The sequence below is a fragment of the Diabrotica undecimpunctata genome, chromosome 6 (assembly GCF_040954645.1).
Source record: "Diabrotica undecimpunctata isolate CICGRU chromosome 6, icDiaUnde3, whole genome shotgun sequence".
Classification (NCBI taxonomy): Eukaryota; Metazoa; Arthropoda; class Insecta; order Coleoptera; family Chrysomelidae; genus Diabrotica; species Diabrotica undecimpunctata.
This window is the reverse complement of record NC_092808.1, coordinates 23,430,509-23,455,112: the sequence shown is the minus strand read 5'-3', so window position 1 is coordinate 23,455,112 and position 24,604 is coordinate 23,430,509. Positions and strand designations below refer to the sequence as shown.

Sequence of the window (24,604 nt, the reverse complement as noted above, 5' to 3'; positions counted from 1 at the left end):
AGAAAACTACAAAACGCAGTTTTCACGGAAAGAGAACGATTTTATTCAAAAAAGCAACGATTGTCTAACGTTGATAACGTTGTTAACCTAACGTAGATTACCTATACTGCATTGCTTTTTTTATAACCAACTCAATTTTACAGTGTAAATTTCTTTTAAAATTAGTTTCAATAAATATTTTCTGCGTATTTTTGGCAGTTTCTTTGAAAAATTTCAAACACACTTTTCTTGAAAACCTGACGTCCTGGCAAAAAACTAATCACATATTCGTGATCAGCACACTCCATTTACTATAAGACGCTTATTAAATTTGAAATACTTTTTTATGAAAAAAAATGTAGTTATTAAAGAACTTTCAAAAATATATAATTATACAATTTGTCCCAATAAAAAAAACTATCGGTGCTGGAGTCAATGTTTATATATTTATATTTTTGGGTGTAAATCACCCTGTATATTTATATTTTTATTCGAAGAACGTACTATGCTCTAAAGTTGACGGGTCGAAGCGTTCATTATAATTTTCTAAAATAAGGTCAAAAATGATTGTTATATAAGTTATTTCCTCTCTGTATAATATTACTCTACTTTTATTTGCGAATAATTATTTTAGCATATTAAAACTCTCTAAGCAGTTAGTAAAAATATAAATTAACCTATAGTAATTTTGCAAAAAAAACAATTTTATGTAATATAGAGAAAAAAAAACAAAAAAGATTGTTTCGTCAATCTGCCTCCTGTGAGGATTGAACTCACGACCCCTGGTTTACAAGACCAGTGCTCTGCCACTGAGCTAAAGAGGCTCATGCTAATTCATCTTATATTTTACATTATTTGGTACGCGACAAATTCATTATTTTTAAAATCTATTTTAAATTAAAATTTTCTTGAATTGTTTATTTGTTGAACAATTCTGATAGATAGATTATTATTTTAGATCTTTTATAAATCTAAAACACATTTGTTACACATTCCTCACAACAATTTATTTCATGGAAAAGCACTAATAATTGTTTGGTAGGGAAGGTTTCACAAACGATCAAAATCTCTTCAAATTATTTCCTAGCGATAGTTCTGGTAAATCAATATGATTTCTGTAGCCTTCGGCTTTTATTAATTTACAGTTGGCCCTCAGCTGAGAAAAAGTGCGATGATCCAGAAGTGATTTAGATAAAAGGTATTTTTTGTAAGCTTTGTTTTCTCAACTATCAGGTCCTTCAACTCAGGAGAGAACCAAGAAGGGAATCTACGTTTTGAATACCTTTTTAGGGGGATAAATAATTCTATAGCTAAGTAGACTATATCATAAAAAAATTCATAATTTGGTTCAGTGGCTTTCCTAAAAATAAATGATCCCAACAGAACTGTGACAAAAAATCCGTTATTTTCACATAGTCAGCCGACTTAAAGTCCCTATAGAGACCATCACTAACTAAACCAATATTATTGGGGCACCTTCTGGTCATCTTTATCTCAAATTCCAGTTCTAAGTAGGTAAACAAACTTCTTGATTTCATTCGCACTATATTCTTGAAGAATAAATGATTCATTTCCAAACCGTTACGTGCTTTGAACCAAGATCAAATATGCTGCGTTGCAATATGATTTTATGTAAACATTTATGTCATGTCACTAACCAGTTTGAAGCCTCAAATAGATTAGTGATCATCTACGAAGGTCCGAAGCATTGTTTAGTTGACTTTACATTTTTCATTATATTCTATTGTTAATATGGAACCAGAAAAAGAAAATAAAAAGAAAAAACGCTATTGCACTTTTAATAAAACATTGCTGGAAGAATTCCTATTTTTGAAAAAAGTAACAGTGACGTAAAATGTGATACTTGTGGATCCGAATTTTCGATCGCCCACAGTGGTAGAGCGGATGTAGTGAGTCACATCAAAAGTGAAAAGTACCAAAGAGGTATTAGCTCCGCGCCAAGCAGCAAAAAAAATACTGAATTTTTCAAGGCCCAGTAACATCGAGTAATATTGATTTAGAGACAGCAGCTCGGGAAGGTGTTTGGGCGTATATGATTAAGGAAAATGAAAACTTTCGCTCAGCTGATTGCTCATCGAAAATATTTCGGAATTGCTTTGGATTGACCAAATTTCAGTCAGCTCGTACTAAATGTGAGGCAATTGTTAAAAATGCCTTTGGTCCCTAAATCGAAAATCAATTGATTGATGCAATGAACAACGCAATATACGTCAGTATAATTATCGATGCATCTAACCATGGAAACGTAAAGATGTTCCCGGTTGTGGTGAGATATTTCGTTCCATTAGAAGGCATGAAGACGAAAATATTGAATTTTACGGCTGAAGATGAGGAAACATCTGATATTATTGTGCAACTCTTGAGGAACACTCTTGAAAAGTACAACATATCAAGAAAGTTAGTTTCATTCTGCGGCGATAATACTAATACTAATTTTGGTGGTAAAAACCGAGGTCGGCAAAACAATGTTTACTACAAACTAAAATCACAGGTGAATCCAAATTTGATGGGAATAGGTTGTGCGGCTCACATTATTCACAACATTTTGTAATGTGGCTGCAATATGTTACCATTTGACGTGGAAATAATTATGGCGAAAATTTATTCACATTTTTATCGTTTCACTGTTCGTGTCACACATTTTAAAGAGTTTTATGAAACCGCAAACTTTGAATACCAGAAAATCCTTGGTTATGGGAAAACACGCTTTTTGGAAATGTTCACATGCGTGCAATCAATGTTATCAACGAGTTTATGATCGATTAAAAGCGTATTTTCTGGAAACTTCAAACAGCCCAAAATTACTGAAGGATTTTTTTAAGGACCCATATTCGAAAGTTTGGTTGTTGTTCATTCTTGATCAGGTAAAAGCTTTAAATCTAGGCAATGCAAGTCCCATTCTATGCAAGTTTGTTTTGTATGGCATATCTTGTGCCTAGCCTGTTTACATCAGAGCTATTTCTGTGCAATTTTTGATACCACTTTCATTGTTGCCAACAAAAGAAATATACCAAAATATTAACTTTAGATATTTCACCTTCTACAGGCTATGGTGGAATTTCAAATGCCGCTTCATCTTGTTCAACTAACGGAAGTTACACTCACAGGCGTAAAGAGTCAGAATCCAAAACGACTTTTCCAGACCCTTCCATTGTAAAAATGGACTGAGACAGGGAGAGGGACTGTCGTGTCTCTTATTTAACCTTGCACTAGAAAAATTAATTCGAGAGTGCCATATTAATACGAATGGCACCATCTTTAATAAATCTGTACAAGTAGTCGGATATGCAGATGACATAGACATTATTGCTAGGTCCACAGAATCTCTGATCGAAGCATTTCGATCACTAAGGGCGTCTGAACTTAGAATGGGATTAAAAATAAACGCACAGAAAAAGTATATGTATTGTACTAGATCAGGAAACCAGATACCTAGACTATTAATTGATGATCTGGAACTGGAAGGTGTGGACACCTTCGTCTACCTGGGCTCGCTGCTGACCAAAGACAACAATGTCAGCGAAGAAATTAAAAGAAGAATAGTGCTTGCCAATAAGTGCTATTATGACTTGAGGAAACATGTGGCCCCAAAACTACCCAGAAAAATTAAAGTTACCATATATAAAACACTAAATAAAAAACTATAAAACACTAATAAGGCCAGTGTTAACATACGGGTCTGAAACGTGGTCACTTACACAGAACGACCAAGAATTGCTTAAACGTTTCGAGAGAAAAATTCTTAGGAAAATATATGGAGGAGTCCAAGAACAGGGTTTGTGGCGTAGGCGCTACAACTTTGAGTTATATAGAAGTTTTGGGGAATCTGACGTTGTAAAATATATTAAATTAGCACGCCTTCGATGGGTAGGACATGTAATTAGGCGAGATGAAGATGCAACGATCAGAAAAATTTTCGACCGAAGAGGACCAGTGGGAAGACGAGCCAGAGGAAGACCAAAACTTAGGTATCAAGATAATATAGAGGATGATCTAAAATCCATCGGAGTTAAAGCATGGAGAAGAGTTGCAAGAGACAGGGGCGAATGGAAGACTGTTCTGAAGAAGGCTTTAGCTCATAACGAGCTGTAATGCCACTGATGATGATGATGAGATATTTCATTTCAGTCCAGCATTAAATATATTAAAATAAAAATTACAAATTATTACATCCAATAAATAATATTATAAACTTACACAATAAAATGTGATAATGTTCAGTTTTATTCTAAACTATAAATTTTCTTATACTGGCAACATGAATTTTGATAGGAACTTACAGCAAAATAGTATGAAAAATTGAACACGTTTTAATTTTTCCTACAGCACAGGAATTGCATGAAAATAGCGCGTGGGCATGCGCTGTTGCATAATTTGTCTTGCTTGGCTCTTGCCTATCATGAAAATTGCATAATGTAAAACCATCTCAAGAAACGTGTTCAAAAATGACTTTTAATCACTTCATAACTTGAATATTTGAATCTAACCTGAATTGCAATTGTTTTTTTTTTCTATAGGTTAAAATTGTCAATCGGGCAGTCTTAAGAATTGAAAGTGAAGAAGTAGCTGCGATTGAAATGATACAGGCTTTGGACGATTTCCAGCAGTCGTTGAAAACAAGAGTGGATTCACAGTTCCTGTCGTCAGCTGTATTGAACAAAGTAAACAAAGCAGACGCGGACCTCGGTATTGATAAACAAACAGTGTTGCAAACAGCCCTTCCATTTTATCAAAGTTGCATCGATTATCTCGAGCAGTGGAAATCACAGTTTGAAGATGTACTCATATTTGAATGGGCTACACTCGCTACCGAGCCGAATTGGAATGAAGTCGAGGCAACGAGTAACTTCATGGTAGAGAAACATTGGATTAGCGTAGAAGAAAACAATGTTGAATTATTTGACGAGTTCGGACATGTAAAGAAATTTGTGACCAGTGATAAAATTACATCTTGGAACGAAAATCACACAAAACCACATCAACGCTGGGTCGAATGCTTACAACACTTTAATCATCCCGTTAAATCCCGGAAAAAAATCACGTTCCGTACAAAAGCTTTGCACGAGTTGTTGAATTCTTTTGTTTACCAGCTACTTCTGCGAACGTCGAGCGCGTTTTTTCATTGATTACAAAAATATGGACAGCGCCGAAAAATCGCAACTTGGCATTAAAACCTTAAAAAATATTTTGTTTCTAAAATTTAATTTGAAATATGAATGTGTTAATTTTTATAAGTTTTTAAAAGAGTCGCCATCATTGTTAAAGCAAATTTCATCGCAAGACAAATATGATTTTAAAAAATAATTGCAAATAACTGATATATTTTGTTCGTTGAGGTCAATTTAAAATATGAATGGATTGATTTTACTTTAGTTACTTTACTCCTCGAGACTAACACAAAAACTACAGGAATCACACAGATCAATGACGGATGAATACGAACATATAAAAAACTGCATGAAAGACGCAGCGCTAGAAGCCTTAGGGCCACAGGTACGGAGAGTAGATAAACCATATTGGTGGGATAAAGAAGTGGAAGAAAAGATAAAAAGAAAGAAGGAAGTATATCTAAAGTTATTACAACAGGGAGACGAACATACAAAACAACAATATAAAAACTTGAATAAAGAAGTCAAACGAGAAGTCGTTAAAAAGAAAAATAGTGCATGGAAACAAAAATGCCAATACCTAGACAAACCATATAGGAGGGACAAAGAGCTCTGAAGGCTGGAGAACTATAAAAACGATGAGAACAATGACAAAAAATCAAGTCATAATAAATAGAATACCAGAGAACACATGGGTAGAGCATTTTGAGAACTTATGAACAGAGAGAAGAGAAAGGTTTAAACAGACAAATGAACAAGTGGAAGTAGAAGAAAGAATCGAAATATCAATAGAACAAGTGAAAGAAGCAGTTAAGGGAATGAAATTAAAAAAATCCTGAGGCTCAGGCGGAATACATCCAGAGTTGATTAGGTATGGATCATCAAAACTGTTTGAAATGATCCTAAAATTATTCGAAAGATGCTTAAACGGAGAAGAAGTTCCAGAAGAATGAAGACAATCGTATATCTCTCCAATACACAAGAAAAGCACAAAGATGGATCCTAAAAACTATACAGGGATCGCAGTGATTGCTACTATAGGCCGACTATACTCAAAAGTACTACGAAACCTGATAGAAAATAATATTAAAGACAAACAACCCGAAGAACAAGCGAGATTTAGGGTCGGACGCTCCACTATTAATAATATTTTCACATTAAAAATTGCAATGGAAAAACGAGTGCAGAGAAATAGAAAAACCCATATAGCTTTAATAGATTTGGAAAAAGCATATGACAGTGTACCGATCTCCCAACTATGGATAGAAATGGGTAACTTGAAAATAAACCCAATTCTTATTAACGCCACTCAAAAATATTACGAACAAAACTTTGCAAGAATTAAAATGGGACAAGAAATCACCTCTCCTTTCAAACAACAAAGGGACTAAGACAAGGCTGCTGTCTGTCACCCACCTTATTTAAAATCTATTTGGACAGATCCTTAGTTAAATGGGTAAAAAAATGTAGAAACATGAGAATAACGGTGGAAGAAAACAAGCTATATACACTTTTCTTTGCGGATGACCAGGTAGTAATTGCCGAAGACAGCTACGATCTTAGCTATATGGTAAGAAAACTGCAAGAAGAATATGAGGTGACAGGTCTAAACATGAGTATGACAAAATGTGAATATCTGTCAGTGGGAACAGATGAAATATGTGATCTAGTCTTGGAAGACGACAAAATCAAAGGCGTGCAATCCTGCAAATATTTGGGGGTCATTTTCAACAAGAGGGAAATAGCGTAGATGAAATCAGGGAAAGAATAAACAAGGGCAGAGCAGCGACCCGTGCCTTAAACTCTCTTCTCTGGCAAAAAACAATTCGACGAGAAACCAAAAAACACATTTACGGTAGTATAGTCCAAAGTATTACACTTTACGGTTCGGAAGTATGGGACGTCACCAAAGCTAATAGAAATAAACTTATGACGACAGAAATGGATTATCTGAGACGAAGCTACGGTAGATCGAAGCTGGAAATAAGTTAAGAAATAATTAAGTTAGAAACGAACAAATAAGAAACGAAATGAAAATGGAGCGAAATATCAATGATAACATAGAAAGAAAACAGTTAATCTGGTTCGGACATGTTAAAAGAATGCCAGAGTACAGATGGCCTAGAAGAGTACTGGAATGGATCCCTCCTGAAAGAAGAAAGAGAGGACGACCACGGAGAAGTTGGCGCAACGATATGGATGAAGCAATGGCGGCAAGAGACTTAGAAGAGGCAACTGCATATGACAGAAAAAGATGGAAATTGGGGGCGGAGAAGCGGTGACAGCCGTAATAAATCCGTTATTATATATATGGATTGATTTTTAAATGTTTTGAAGCTGTTTTTTTTTTGTGGCATGTTTAACAATTATATTTTTTATGAGATTATGCCACAATTGGTTGTAATGATAATTACATTCTTATGTTAACCTAAGGTTACATTAACATGGAAATCTAACATCAGTTGACTTTCTAATTTTTCCTTTTTTAAAAATATATTTAATTTATAATAAAGGTTATTATAACCAATTACGGCTTAATATCATAATATGGATCAAATAAAAAAAAAGGTGAAAGTAATTTAAAAAAATAAGGGATGGTACGGGGGGTAAGAGGATGCCTTTCCCAGCAAGCTTAAATATGACATATTGTTTCTCCGTACAAATATTTCAAATATTACAAATATATTACAAATATTTTCCTAAAAATTAGGAGTTCAAAAATTATTTAAGGTGGATGGTTTTATTTGAAAAGCACTTTATATTTTTTTAAATATGTATATCCAGACTAAAATATTAAAGGATCATTAGTTTTTATGTTGTAATCTATCGTACTGCGACTATTATGTATACTAATTATGCAACGGTACTACTTAAAACCATAAAGCAAAGACGTGAAGTAATAACACTTTTCAAATTTCAATTTCCGCCACCTAGCGATCTTGGCATTGTCATGGTTTCACGTTTTTCTTTGGCTATAATCTATACAAGACAAGCTGTGAGAATGTGATCAATGAAAGTGAAAATGAAATACACCTAACATCCGTAACGGATCGATGCACAAATCTCCATAAGTAATTACATAAGTTCAAAACTTTAATTTTCTATAAGCACTATATTCGTGTTCAATCGTTACACTTTTTAATTTTTAATACTCAAGTAATCTGTATGAAAACATTACGGAAAGATGAGGATTTAATAACAAAATTACCGGGAGACTGGGAGTCAAAATATAATCACTAGTATTTTCTAAACGTTTCATTATCGAAAACTTAGATAACGCTATTATTGTAGATTATAGGAAATATACCATGTGAAGGTAAGAAAACTAATAATTAAGATGTTTATTTTATCTGCCAAATGATAAATTATTAAAATTTACTTGTAATTAAAATGCTAACTATTATAGATTTCCTGGTATCCAGAATATAGTAAAGAACGAGAAATTGTTTGTTTTAAATTAAGTAAGTTAAGTAAGTTAACCACAATTTCCTATCAGAGGTACTACCAAATATAGAGAGATTTGAAATAGAAAGAGCTAAACAATCATAAAGCTTTAGAACACGACGTTACAATAATTGCCAAGCTTCTATAAACAAGCAGGACAGTAACAATTCCTATACTTCTTCTTCTTCTTTTTATGTAGACATGATTGTTTTTCAATGTTTCCAATAAGTTGTCGTTCCATCGTTTACGTAGTCTTCCTACTGATCGCCTTCCTATTATGAAACAGTCTCTTACCGTCTTTACTACTCTATTTGATCCGATTCGGCTTATATGATCATTCCATTATACTCTTCTATTTCTTACCCAGTTCTTGATGTTCTCCACCTTGGAGAACATCAAGAACTGGGTTCTATTATTATGGTTTTATTATCAATTTTTCTGTATTTTCATCTGCTGTTTCTAACATTATTTTTGTCCAGTCAACATTTCTTTCCGGTATTTTTATTTCTCCTAAATCATTCCATTCACACAGCCTGCGGCTCTGTTTGCTCTATTCACTTGATCTTCCACTTCCGTTTCGAGCTTTCCGTAGCTACATAATGTGATGCCTAGATATTTAAACTCCATCGCTTGTTCTATTATCTGACCTTCCAGCTCCAATTTACATCTTAGTAAATTTGCTGTTATAACTATGCATTTTGTCTTTTTTGGAGAAATTAACATGGTAAATTTTCTGGTGGTTATATTAAATAGTGCAGCATACGTTGTAAATCATCTATACTCTGAGAGAGTAGTATTTATTGCGTCGTCCGCATATCAGATTATTTTAAGTTGTTTTTCTCCCATTTGGTATTCTTTTTTAGTTCTTACTTTTTTTATTATTTTATCCATAATCAGGTTGAACAATAGAGGACTCTGTCTTATCCCATTGCCAGCTTCAATAGGGTCAGTTAATTTTTCTTCTAATTTTACTTTTATTGTGTTGTTTTAGTAGATATTTTCGATCGCTTTGATTATTCCTAGAGGTATCTCTCTTCCGTACAATAAGTGGATCTTCTTCTTCTTCTGACGATGCCTATCCGTTCCGGATGTTGGCGATCAACATGGCTATCCTAACTTTGCTTGCTGCTATTCTGAATAGTCCGGTTGTCGATGTATTAAACCACTTTCTCAGGTTTTGAAGCCAAGATATTCTTCTTCTCCCTGGTCCTCTCTTTCCAAATACCTTGCCCTGAAGAATGAGTTGCAACAAGCCGTATCTCTGTTCATTCCTCATAACATGGCCAAGATATTCTAGTTTGCGCTCTTTGATGGTATTAATAATCTCGCATTCCTTGCCTATTCTACGTAGGACCTCAACATTGGTCACACGATCCACCCATGAAATTCTTAAAATACGTCTGTAACAGCACATCTCGAATGCCTCGAGTTTTCTTAAAGAAGCTTCGGAAAGTGTCCAGACCTCTACTCCGTATAATAACGTAGAAAATACATAGCATCTAATGAGAGAGATTTTGGTAGCAAGTGGTAAATCGTGACTTCTGAAAAGAGATTTCATGTGATCCCATTGGCTGTTAATGTTGGTACCAAGGTATGTGTAGCTGTCCACTCTGTCAATTGGATGTTGGTTAACCAAAAGCTGTGTATTTAATTTGTGGATAACTTCCTTTAATTTGATTTTGCCTTTTTAAGGTCCATAAAACATAGATATGCCGGTTTATGGTATTCTAATGATTTCTCTTGCACTTACCTCATTATAAATATAGCGTCGGTGCATGTTCTTCCCGACCTAAAACCTTGTTGTTCTTCTGCTAGTGTTATAATTTCATTTAATTTATTTGTTCTTACTTTGGTTTTTAATTTTAGTGTTGTGTCTAATAAATTAATTAATCTGTAATTTTCCGAGTCCGAGCTATTTTATAGATGTCTTTACAATAGAAAAATCCCTAACGACTGGAACGAGAGTCTAGTAATACTCTTACACAGAAAAGGAGACAAATGTCAAATTCTAAAGAATTGTAGACCTATATCGTTTCTCAGTTAGTAAACAAACTGTTTCGAGAATTATTAACAACCAGTTGCTTTAAAAATGAATAATTACCAACCGGTAGAACAGGCTGGCTTCCGCAATGGCTTTTCATTATAAATGAAAAACTGAATGGTTTTAACTCAAATGGTCACCACATTAGCCTGCCTAGTCTAAAATATTTCTTCTGCAAACGAGCTCTCATGTTACTGTTTGAAGTTAATTGTCCTAGTCCTCTGAATTCATTTTCTAAATTAAGTTCATGGTTAACTGCTTTTTTCCAGTCGACACTTGTGGTCTCTGATATTTCATATCGAATTAAATCAATCACTTTGGCGTGAAATTTTGGAAAAATATTTTTCCTCCGAATACGTTTTTTTATTTGTTCCCAAATAAGTTCTATGGGGTTGCAAAAATTAGGTGGTAACCTCAAAACAGTATGGCCATGTTCTGTTGTAATCGTGTTAAGTATATATTGTTTGTCTTAAGTTTTAATATGAAACACTTCAAGTAATTGTTTCTTATTATAGTTCCCTTTACAATACAAATCATTATCTTAGAGCAAATCTTTAGTTTCTGTTTTGAAGAAGAACTGTGCAGAATTTTTTTTAGTCTTAGGTGATAGCTGGCATTGTCCATAATTATCACAGTGCTGGGTGTTATATTAGGAAGTAATGTATTCTTAAACCACCCTTCAAATATATTAGAATTCATATTCTGATGATAATCTACACTACACTTTTTTATTTTTTTTCCGCAAAGCTTTATCCCATTTGGTACCCAACCATTTGAAGATCCACAGTGCAAAATAATCATTCGAGAACCTTTATTCGAAGATACCCCTTGTTCGGGAATCCTTATTTCTTTATTTTATATTGAATATTATTCTTCTTCTTCTTTAGTGCCTTATCCGGTCCGGATGTTGGCGATCATCAAGGCTATTATGGTTTTGTTGACTGCTCTGCGAAACAGCTCGGCTGAGGTCATCCCAAACCATTGTCGGAGATTTTTCAACCACGAGATACGACGGCGTCCCGGTCCTCTTCTGCCAAATACTTTACCCTGCATAACGAGTTGAAGAATTTGATATTTTTCTTCGTTCCGCATCACGTGACCGAGGTACTCAAGCTTACGTTGTTTAATTAAATTAAGCACTTCTTTTTCTTTTGTCATGTGCTGTAGGACCTCATCGTCGGTGACATGGTCCACATAAGATATTTTTAGTATCCTTCTGTATATCCACATCTCGAAGGCTTCGATTCGATTTTCAGTGGCTTGCGTCAGTGTCCAGGCTTCAACTCCATATAGTAACACTGGAAGAACGTAGCACCTCACTATCCGCATCTTGGTTCCCAAACTGAGATCACTGCAGCACAGCAAGGATCTCAACTTAATAAATGTAGACCGTGCCATTTTAATTCTGGATCTAATCTCTTGAGCGTAGTCCCATTGTACGTTGAGGGTAGTTCCGAGGTAAGTGAATCTGTCAACTCTCTGGATCTCTTCGCTATCTGCCATTAGTGCCCCGGGATCTAAATTTGTACGGCTGACAACCATGAATTTAGTTTTCTTAATATTAAGGTTCAGTCCGTATGTTACGCTCACAGTTAGCACTCGGTCTAGTAAGGCCTGCAGATCGTTTAGGCTGGTTGCTAGTAACACAGTGTCATCGGCGTAGCGGATATTATTGATGTATTCACCGTTCACTCGGATTCCTATGTCTAGGTTTTTGAGGGCTTCATTAAAAATCTCCTCAGAGTATATATTGAAAAGAGTCAGCGATAGCACACATCCTTGCCTTACTCCTCGCATGATCTTCACTTGGTCGGTCAGCTGGTCTTTGACCTTGACTTAAGCACGCTGGTTCCAGTATAAATTCATGATGATCCGAATGTCCTTCTCATCCAATCCTACTCTTTGTAGTGCGGTGACCATCTTCTGGTGCTGACAACGGTCAAATGCCTTAGCGTAGTCAATAAAACAAATATAGACATCACAACTGACATCGCGGCATCTCTGAAGTAGGACTTGTAAGGTGAAAAGTGCTTCACGTGTACCCATGGAATTGCGGAATCCGAATTGCATTTCACCGACATTTTCTTCGCATTTCTTGTAAATTCTGGCATGTATGATTTTAAGAAAAATTTTAAGTGCATGACTCATAAGACTGATAGTTCGGAAATCTTCGCACGTTTTCGCAGATCGTTTTTTTGGTATCGTTACAAATGTTGACAATAGCCATTCCTCTGGGATATTACCCGAATCGTATATGGCGTTGAACAGTTCAGTTAACTCCTTCGTGCTCACTTCACTCATCACCTTAATAAGTTCAACGGGTATTTCGTCCGGACCTGTAGCCTTACCATTCTTAGACTGTTTTAAAGCAGCCTTTACCTCGCTTTCTAGAATTGACGGCCCTGTCATGCAATTTATTTCTGGAAGGTTGCCTCAGTCGTCCCAGAAAAGTTCTTCGATATATATTTTCCAGGTAACCAACTTCTCATTCACTGTCGTCGCCAGATTACCGTCTTTATTTATGAGGAGGTGTGTGTTTCTCCTCTTGTATTGACCAGTGGCTTCACGAATCCTTCGGTGGATATTTATATGATCGTGTTTCTCTTGGAGCTTCTCGATTAGTTCCTCGATTAGTTTGAATATTATTATAATGCTTAATTTATTTCGAGTAGAATAAGTTTTAGATTTTAATAATTATATTTCCTTGAAATGATGCAGAATAACCTTATGTGCTTATTGGTCGCATTTCATTCAAAGCGCCACATAATATGATTTTACTTCGACGCACACATATATCCAAATGGGCATGCCCCAATGAGTAGATTTTAACCTAGAAGGTACAGTACGACTTCACTTCCAGCCTTCAACGAAAAAGGTGAAGAATTCGGACGTTACATATCAGGCGGTACCGTTTCGCGTCCAACAAGAATTTCATGGAAGGAATCCATTGCAGGGATTGAGCAGTGATAAATTGAGTAGTCACCTTTGGGTCTGCATAGTTAACCAAATCCTAAAGAACACCAATTTAAGTTAAGCGATTTTGTGCATAACTTGTAGAACCATATTATTTGAAATTCAATCTTAAATTTACCAATTCGTTTTCATATTTCCTACAATTACTATTCACCCCTTTCAACTGGCACCTAAGTGAACCATCAGTCGAACTCTTGCTACCGGGATCATACCTGTCATATCATGTCTCGTCTAAATAATAAATTGTTCACTTTTGGTCTCGAAATTCTTAAATTTTTTCGAAATAATGTAAATGCCAATATACTATTTTAGTTATTATTAGTAATTAGTTACTAATTTAGTTTTCAATTAAATTGTATCCCTTACTATGAGTTCTAGAAATTCAGATCTTTTGTGTTTCTTAGCCGTCGTCTAGTTTTTTGTTTTTTTTTTATTTCAATGAGAACAGAATTTGCAAAATAGGGGTGTGGGCAATCTATAACATAACGTAACATGCGTTGATACATTCACAATTCACATGCTACAAGTCTACTAATACTGCCGATTTAAACGTCAACGCTTCAACCTCATCCACAAGCGTGAAATTTATCTAGCACACCATAAAGTTTCATTTTATTTGTATATCGAGTGACTTATCTCCTAAAAGTTTTACAACTTTGTCATAACAATTTACATTTGAGCTGTAATTTTTAAGTTGATATTTAGGTTTTAACCGATTTCGCTACATTGAAATTTAAAGTTTTTGAAAATTACTTCTTGTGTACACTTCGATATAAGTAACTAAAACAGCGTGTAGTAGAAGAAATGGCATTTATTAGAATAGGTAACTACGAGTATTATACTACTACTTTTCGGCTTATAACGTTTTCCGCCGTTTTCCAACTTCCGATCGCCACTTAGTCCGGTTGTTCCATAGGTCTTCTTCTATGGCCCTCTCTCTCAGTTCTTTATTTATTCCTTCGCTCCAACTTTTTCTCGGTCTACCTCGTTTTCTCTTTCCTTCTGGTTGCCATTTTAATATTTCTTTTGGTATTCGTTGTTCATCCATTTTTTTTATGTGACCGAGCCAGATAAGTTGTTTTGTTGTTAGGTCATTTGTGATTGTTCGTTTGATTCCCATTATTTCTCTAATGCGTTCATTGGTAATCCTTTTTCTTCTAGATCTTCCTGCAGCTCTTCTCCAAAAATCCATTTCCGTCGCTTTCAGCGTTGGCAGTGTTCTTTCTTTCAGTGACCACACCTCGCAGCTGTACAAAGTGATACTTTTTACTATAGTCTCATATATCCTCTTTTTATTTTCTTTGCTGATGAATTGCTGTTTAACATTGTGATGGCTTTTTTCCCTGACGTATTTCTCTCTCTTATGGCTTTATCTAATGTTCCAACTTGTGAAATAGTGATATCTAGATATTTGTAGTCACAGCAGTGCTTTATCGTGGCTTTATAATATGAGATCTTTTTGTTCCACTCCAATGCACAGGTATTCGGTTTTCTTTCTATTTACTTCTAGACCCCATATATCATACTCTTCAATTAATTTTCGTGGCATATAGTTTAAATCGTCATAATCCTGAGCCATTATTACTTGATCGTCTGCAAAGTTGAGCGTATATACCATAGTGTTGGTGAGCGGTATCCCCATTCTCCTGAATTTTTGTTTCCATCTTTTTAAAGCGCTTTTATTTTAAAGTGTACACAAGAAGCAATTTTCAAAAACTTTAAATTTCAATGTAGCGAAATCGGTTAAAACCTAAATATCAACTTAAAAATTATAGCTCAAATGGAAATTGCTATGACAAAGTTGTAAAACTTTTAGGGGATAAGTCACTCGATATACAAATAAAATGAAACTTTATGGTGTGCTAGATAAATTTCACGCTTGTGGATGAGGTTGAAGCGTTGACGTTTAAATCGGCAGTATTGGTAGACTTGTAGCATGTGTGAATTGTGAATGTATCGACGAATGTTACGCCTTATGTTATAGATTGCCCACAGCCCCATTTTCCAAATTCTGTTTTCACTGAAATAAAAAAAAAACAAAAAACTAGACGACGGGTAAGAAACACAAAAGATCTGAATTTCTAGAACAAGGTAGACAAAAAACGTTAAGTAATAAAATATTTGTTTGAAATGATCTATTAGTTCGTCACATTTCTGGATCATTAGTCTATTTACTAGTTGTATAAAATCATAAATTTATGTCTGTTCTTAGTAGTTCTAACTTGTAATACTAGACTGTTAGTTATAGTATCATGATACTAGACGATATCAATAATAAAGGCGGTACTAATAGTATATCATCCCACTAGGAGTACCGTACTGTTATTTTAATTCGTTAGTGTAAGGAAGACGGTATTGGTTTGTTACTAATTGATTTTTAAGCGTACTTCTTTTTTATTTTTAGATTTGATTTGACACAATTTGTAAAAAAGTTACAACCTTATGATTCACTAAGAATTTATTGGACGCGAGCATTTTGAAGGTTTGGCCTGTATGTACATTTTTTGTTTTTTATAGGAGTTGAATTTATAAAGTAATAAACTCTTAGACAGGAGTAATGCATTATATTTTACGTTGTTTTTAACACATCTGAAAATATTGTTTTTAAAAATTACGTGATATATAGGTGTACATTTTGAAAAACACTTGGTGATTTTACAATTTAGTACAGGTATCAATTTATTTTTAAAGATAAAAGTTACTAAGTTAGAATATATACATATTTTATGATATAATATCTATGTCACTAATTATGTCAACGCATTAAAAATGAAAACTTTTTATTCGAAAAACGAAGCTGAAGAATCTCAGACAAGCAGACACGTTATCTCCCAAACTCTTTACGGCAATTCTGGAAAATGCTTTAAAAAATTGAAGCGGGAAGCAAAATTCGATTTTTACCAACCTAGGGAACAGGGAACAGGCAGGTTTTAGAAAAAAATTTGGCACCAACGACCACCAACATTGCAAAAAAGGGATTATAGAAAAATTCATCGAATACAACCGACCATTGCTCCCAGCTTTTGTAGATATTCACAAAGCATTCGATACGTTAGAAATTAACAGCGCAATAAGAGCGTTGGAGGAAAGTCGCATAGATTATCGATACTTCAAACTGATGGCGAACATATACAATAATGCAACCATGATCGTAAGACTACACAGAGATGCAAACTGTATAAAAATCAATAGAGGAATGAGACAAGGAGACAAGTTATCTCCCAAACTCTTTAGGACAGTTCTGAACATGCTTTCAAAAAATTGGAATGGTAAGCCAAAGTAATCAATGTCGATCGCGAAATGATCTACCACTTATGATTTGCGAATGATATTCTTCTGATAACAGATAACTTAAAAGAGATTGGAACTATGCTTACTAAGTTGAATGCCGCCTGTAATGAAGTGGGTTTGAACATAAATTTTGGAAAGTCACAATACATGACAAATCCAAAAGATGACTGCAATTAAATAGAATTAGTTCATAAATATAAATACTTAGGTCATGAAATCCAAATTTCCAGGGACAACCAAACTGCTGAACTGCAAATAATAATCACTTTAGATTGGGTTGCATATAGGGCTCTATCAGACATCTTGAAGAGCAACATACCAAATTATTTGAAAAAGAAGACGTTCGACCAATGTGTGCTTCTAGTCATGACTTACGGAACACTTTTCTTAACTCAGGCTGCAGCAACCAAACTCAAAGTAGACCAAAGAAGAATGGAACGTTTGCAACTTGGACTGAATCTCAGAGGCATTATTGTAGATATAAAAAAGTAGCAGTCCAAGTAGTGATCCCTGTGGGACTCCGCTCTTGACTGACATGTCTAGTGAGTGGTATTATACCATAGTGATCCAATTTAGCCAGTAATCGACGTTTTTGAACACGGTCGAAAGCTTTGGAGAAGTCTAAGAATACTACATAGACAGGATGCCGATTGATATGATGAGGAATCATTTACACAATGAAGTAAGTTTGTAATCGTTGAACGACCTTTGATAAAGCCATGCTGTTGGTGAGGGATGACATTTTCTTGAAGAAAAAACTCAGACATAGCTTCCGAAATAATCGATTTTATGACTTTGCCGATAATGGGACCAGGTTGATTGGACGAAAATTATTGTAACCAAATTTATTTCCTTTCTTAAATATAGGAGTAACCGAAGACAATTTCCAGGACAAGGGACAATAGAGAACCTTGATTAAAAGAAGTATTCATTATGAGAGATATATGGATGGCTACAGATTCTACACACTGTTTGAGGAAAAAGAGGCGGGTTCGTCTAATCCAGTTCATGTTTAATTGCATCCGATGTGAAAGAGAGATTATTAAGAGATTTAGAGAAACGTGGGCACATATTTGAAGATATGGTATCGTTAGGTTCATCTGAAAAAACCTGCGAAAAGGATAACGATAAACATTTCGAAGATTCGTCATTCGAAGAACATAAAGACCCGTCATCTTTTTGAAGTAATGGTATGGAGAATTTAGAAGATAAGGATGTGCGAATATACCGATAAACTTTTTTATTATTACCATTTGCAATGATAGATTCTTCAAATCGTGTTCTTAACTTTAACAACGATTGTTTGACTCGGTTAGAAAAATTAGGGTGGTTGAGAAAATCATCAAGGGAACCAGTAAGTTTATATGTTCGCCTAAGCTGTGGCTTATGCCGTTATGTCGAATTAAGTAGGTAGCTGAGAGGTGAATCCAAGGTTTTAGTCGATTTCTGTACAGCTGCCATTCGGTTGTATGATCAGAAATTGTTGTAATAGCATTATGAAGAAAAGAGATCCACATTGACCATGGATCTTAGTGATTAAGAAAAATAGATTGTCAGTTTAACTGGGATAAAACTGAATTTACATTAAAGAAAGCAGTAGTGGCATATGTTACAAAATTATTTTTGCAAAGCGGTGTTAAACTAAATTGAATGTGAGTAGTAATAAGCGACTGATCAGAAAGACCCAAAGGAGAAGAGGCTTCAAGTGTAGAAATTAATTCATCGTCATTTGTGAAAAATAAGTCTAAAATTGAAGGATTGTTGTTGCCTCTAAACCTTGTAGGTTCAGTTATCAGTTGTAATAAATTTCAGTTCTCAAAAACCAGGGACTTCCGAAAGCGTGAACTTGGTCCGACTTCCACTCTTGCGATAAATAATGAAATTAAATTAGTAAATCATATCACAAAGTTACAGCAACATGGTTTTACTCTTACTCGGACGATGGTAAGATCAGTGGCATTTGAATTAGCTGAAAAGCTTAAATTAAATCACAAATTTAATAAGGATAACCGAAAAACTGGTTATCCTTGGTTGAAATCATTTTTACGAAGAAATAAACAATTGTCAGTAAGAAAATCTGAAGGTATATCAGCTGCCAGAGCTTTAGGAATGAACAAAACTGATGTTTCTGCTTATTTCACTCTACTTGAATATCCTGAATGAACATTCTTTAATGAATAAATCTGGTTCAATATACAATATTGACGAGACAGGGTTGTAGCTTAAAAGCATGCCGGAATATGTTATAGCAATTAAGGGTTAAAAAAATGTAAAAAAAAATAAAAAAAGAGTCCTTTGAAGAAGGTATGCCACCTGATGCAACAGTATTTATGGGTGAAAAATCAGCCTATGTTACCAAGGAACTTTTTCTGCGATGACTTAAAAAACAGTTTGTTCCAAGAAAACCGATAGGGATGGTGTTACTACTTTTGGATGGCCACTCTTTCCATTGCAGTAGTGTCAAAACATTAGAATACGCTTCCGAAAATGATGTTATTCTGTTTTGCCTTCCAAGCTACACCACTCAGTTTTTATAGGCTCTTGATAGGGCATTATTTAAATGGCAAACCTTTCGACCATTTGGTCGACTCTTTCCCACAGCTTAGGAAAAATCTGCAACAGTTCAAAATGCTGTTTCATCATTTAAAGCTACTGATATGGTCCCATTAATTCCATCCGTAACTACAGAATACGCTTATTTGGATACGAGGAGTACTAATAATAATTCATAAGCAAATTCCGAAACAGTTCCGGAGCACATTTCCAATCCTTCAGTTAACATAAACAAACCAAAGTGTCCCAGAGATATTACTCCTCCGCCTGCAGAAACAGTCATCACAGAAAAGGAAAATTCAGAGGAAGAGACCCCGGGAAAGTTATTAGATATCATTTCGCCTGCACCTGCATTAACTAGTGTTGCTTCTCTCGGAAAGAGAAGTAAGCAAGTTGCAACTATATTAACCGATAGCGCCAATATTGATCCAGTAAATTAAGGGTTAACTAAGTGTCTTACTTTGCTTAAACTGGTGTTAAAAAATTAAACAATAATAATAATAATAATAATAATAATAGCGTTTAAGCGTTTAGAACAACAATAATATTCGTGTTAAACAGAACGAAAAAATCGCCAAATACAGGGATCTGGAAATTCAAATACGAAGACAGTGGAGAATGGAAAGTACCAAGACAATACCTATTATTCTCTCTACTACTGGAGTCATTCCAAAGAACCTCCTAGAAAATAAAAAAGCTAGGTCTGAATGAACATCTCTACAAGACCATCCAGAAAGCTGTACTACTCTCAACGTCCAGATGTGTACGAAAATTTCTGGGAGGTACTCCAGCATACCAAGTCACCTAGGGCTCGATAACACGGAAAGAGTCCCACCGGTATCTCTGAATTTTCTCCTTAGAGGGAGTGTGAGCCGTATGGCTAAATCTGGATAGCGTTTAATAATAGCGTTTATTGTCCAACAGAATCCATTTATAGGACAAAACACAATCCTAAAGTTAAATGAAATATTAATAATTCATAGGTACTAACTAAAAAGCACATTTTTCGAGTATTTTACCTTAACATAAAGAAACTACTCAATCACCTAGATCTCAGCCATCCTAAAAAGCTGCTTTAAACTGCAGTGAAATATATCGCAGTAAGCACTTCCGGAATTATAATAGTTGCACATGAGAAATAGAGGAGAATTTAACATAAGATTAGTTCTAGTTTGTGTATTTCTGAACGTAATCGAATTTCTCACTGGATAAAATGGAACGTTAAAATTTATTTGTCGAAGAATATCAGGGCAGTCAATGAGATTGTGTAGTAGCTTGTACAGGAATATTAGGGAGTCATTAGTTCGTCTAGATTCTAATGATACTACGTCCAAACCGCTACACAACTCACTATTGCTGATGCCCCTCTTGGGATATATGCCGTTAATTTTGAAAGACAAAAATTTTTAAAATTTACGCTGCACCTGCTCTATAATTTGGATATGTACATCATAAAAAGGTGACCAAATGACAGAGGCATATTCCAGTTTACAGCGTACAAAAGTGTAATAAAGTAATTTAATTGCCTTAGTATTAGTGAGATTTCGAATATTTCTAATTATGAATCCATAAAATTTAAGTGCTTCTTTGATGTTCAACAAAGGTGAGTTTATAATCAAATGTAACTCCAAGGTCTTTAATTTTATTCAAACGTTCAAGTTCATTATCGTCGATAATATAAGGATGGTATATATTAGACTGTTTCCTAGAATAACTAACTACTTTGCACTTACTGGCATTAAGATTCAAATGATTTACATTACACCATTCATGTACTCGATTCAGTTCACTCTGCATAAAATGACAATCATTAAGGTCGCTTATCAATGAATAAATATTTAAATCATCGGCATAACATAAACATGGTGCAGAAATTGATTCACACAGATCGTTAATAAATAACAAGAACAATAATGGACCTAGATTAGAACCTTGTGGAACCCCTGAAGAAGGTAGGTACTTTTCCGATTTGTAACCATTATAAGCAACAAACTGCGTTCTATTTGACAAGTAAGACCTCATAAAAGTTACGGCATCCTCAGAAAGGCCAAAGAGACATAATTTAGAAAGTAATACGCCGTGGTGAATTCTGTCGAACGCCTTCGTAAAGTCAGTGTATATGACGTCAACTTGACCTCTATTATCTAGGGCCGCTGAGATTTATTGTGTAACTATTAATAAGTTTGTCACAGTGGACCGATTGGAGACAAAACCATGTTGATATTGAGAGAGCTGATTACGAGTGCGTGAGTAAATACGATTATACAAAACTATTTCAAAGACTTTCGATAGATTGCAAATAATGGAAATTGGTCTGTAGTTTTCTACCTGACCCTTTTCACCAGTTTTGAATATTGCGCACACTTTTGACTCCTTCCAGAGACTCGGATATTCCTTGTTAAGAAGACATAAATTAAAAATTTTTAATAGTGGCACAGTTAAGGCACCTATACAATCCTTAACCAAAAAGGATGGAATATTATCAGGTCCACACGTCATTTTGTCTTTCAATTTCTTACTAGCCAAAATTATCTCAGACTCTAAAATAGGATACAAATTTAAATAATCTGCGTTAACTGAGGAAGAGTTAGCCTTGAAATTAATATCTGATGACAGAAAAACACTCTTGAAAAATTCTGCAAACACACTCACAATATTTTGTGGGTCGGAGGTAGTAATGCCATTATATTTCATTACACCAGGAATTCTTGAACTATTATTTTTCGAATTTACGTACGACCAAAACTTCTGTAGAAGTCACATAGATAATAACACCAACAAAATTAAACAATAATGTAAAAGTCACATAGATAATAACACCAACTGGTATCAAAGCTAATAGGATATAATAAAAAATTCTGAACCTATCATTGGTAAATAAATACATTAGATCGGAATCAAAAATACCTTGAGATAAACAAAAATTTAGTCCAAGTGAAAAATATGAAGAAAAAGCCGATGATTAGCAAGACCTTAAAACTAAAATAAAGCCACTCTTAGAAATGTTTAAAGATATGTTTCAGAGCATGAAACCTTTCTTCAATTGTTATCTTAATTCATAACATAAACAAAGAATATTAAAATTATTCTCATAACTATGCATATGGAAATAAAGTATCACCGTAATTAATACAGTATTATAAATAACAATATACCCAAAACAAATGTATATGGTGATAAATATTAGACAGTACAATCCAATAGAAAAAATAGACAAGGAAGATCTAAATCATGACTTCGGCTTTAAAAATTGTAAATTTAAAATACCATTTTACTTAACATTAAATAAATATTAAAAAAAATGAAAGTACATAAAAAGAATATGTTATAAGAAATAATCAAATAATTAAATTTTGAAATTTTATTAAAAACCTTTTCAACTTTGCGCTAAATTCCATCGATTTTTAAAGCTTTTAATAACAATGAATAAAGAAATTATTTCAATATTAAACAAATATAAATACATCACTGTAACATTTTCTTTAAGAAAAATTATATATAATTTAATAGATAATCAAAAACAATAAAATCATTAGGCGAAAAAATAGATTGTCAAAAATTATTGCGCGTTGAGCAAGTATGTACTCACCTAGATAAATTTCCCATATCTTCAACTAAACTATTAAAACAGACATGAGTAACAATGTAAGTTACAAAAGAATCTTTAGCATATCCTCTTGCTGTATATCCGTTTTCACCACTTTTCTCACGCAATAAAAGATCCGGAAACCGATAAACGAAAAGTGAAGGTTACTCAAAAATTAATTTATCAGAAATAATCGAAAATAATCTAACTGTCGCTTTAATGTTATTGTCGATTTTAATACTGCTTCCACATTTTCGCCTTAAGAAACCGTTTCTAAAACTGTCAAGTGTAACACCAGAGTCACTGTACTTGGGAAAATTATTTCAATTGTCACGATCTTTACCGGTCTGCTTAGAACTGATACGGTTAAGAGAGCAGAAGCTAGTGTGAATCCAAAATTGCAATCAGATTGTTAGTTATTGTCTCCCCGCCACTTCTTCGAGCCGTTTATTTTTTTCCATTCACTCGGTATTGATGAGTAGTTGAGGAATTTGAAAGATTGTCAGATAATTGATGTAATGTGGACATTTATTTAAAATATACAAAAAAAAATTAAATATTAAGGACGTAAAGATGAAATAGTTGCAAAAACCTAATGCTTAAATTACGAAAAATGTAAATTATTATTTTATATCTTTAGAGAGCAGAATTTTATTATTTAATTATAATTTAAAATATACAACACTATCCCGAATAAAGTAAATGCCTCGTGGTGGCGGGATACGGGCAACAATAGGGTAAGGTTTCCTAATTTGGACCACTTTTCAAATATCTATTGTATTACACATGTTAATAAATATTTCAAAATTTTATCATAAAAATCATTTACTTAATATTGTGTGTATTCCAAAAAATATCAAATAACAGATACATGGTAGTTTTTAATATTTCATTTTTCAAATGAAAAAAAAATAAACAAAAGTCCAATTTGGGATAGCGGCATCTTTAATTGTACCATTAGCGCCCTAAATTGGACCGATGTTAAAATCTATATTTAAACATGAGGAACGTGTTAAAAAATATATATTACCATAACATAAACTAATATTCAATGTTCTGTAACTGATAAACTTAACCTAAATGTAGAAAATCTTTATTGTCATGTAATATTATGAATCTCAATCTTAAGTGTTACAATTTGAACAATAAAACATCTTAGTTTTTAGCGATATATTGGCACATTTTGCATGAAACCAAATTTTACATTTAAGACATTGGATCATTTCTTCGACTGATTCTGACTCGCATATTTCACAATACCAGCTGTCAGATTTAGCTACACCTAATTTTGCTACCTTTTTTTCTCAACCAATTTTTGACAATTTTAAAATAGTTTTAACTGATTTTACTTTAGATGACTCAGCTCGTAGGTACTCCAAGTTCGTTTTTGTACGGGGAACTACTCAATTCAACTGTGTCCTGGGTGCGGAAAACTTTTGATGATTTTTATTCCTTTATAGGTAACGGCGAAATATCCTGAACTGAAAGAGCATTTAGGGAAGTTGATGATGCTCTCTTCGTTTGTTCTGCCAATGGAATATTATCATCTTCAGAAGAGGATGCTTCCTATTGAGATTCATGGTTAGAGTTTGTTGCCCTGTCAAGCAT

The 24,604-nt window shown here is 34.1% G+C and overlaps 1 protein-coding gene and 1 non-coding gene across 2 annotated transcripts in view; both read right to left on the bottom strand.

The window, feature by feature from the left end:
- Positions 1 to 23,373, bottom strand: part of LOC140442600 (uncharacterized) — a 115,141-nt gene extending 91,768 nt beyond the window's left edge. The window contains exon 1 of the mRNA XM_072533610.1: positions 23,000 to 23,373. Coding sequence (XP_072389711.1) covers positions 23,000 to 23,016 — 17 coding nt within the window. The 5' untranslated portion in view covers positions 23,017 to 23,373. The remainder of the gene's footprint in view (positions 1 to 22,999) is intronic.
- On the bottom strand, positions 732 to 803 carry TRNAT-UGU (transfer RNA threonine (anticodon UGU)). Its single transcript has one exon. It is a non-coding gene; the product is annotated as a tRNA-Thr (tRNA).
- Positions 23,374 to 24,604: the final 1,231 nt, after the last annotated feature.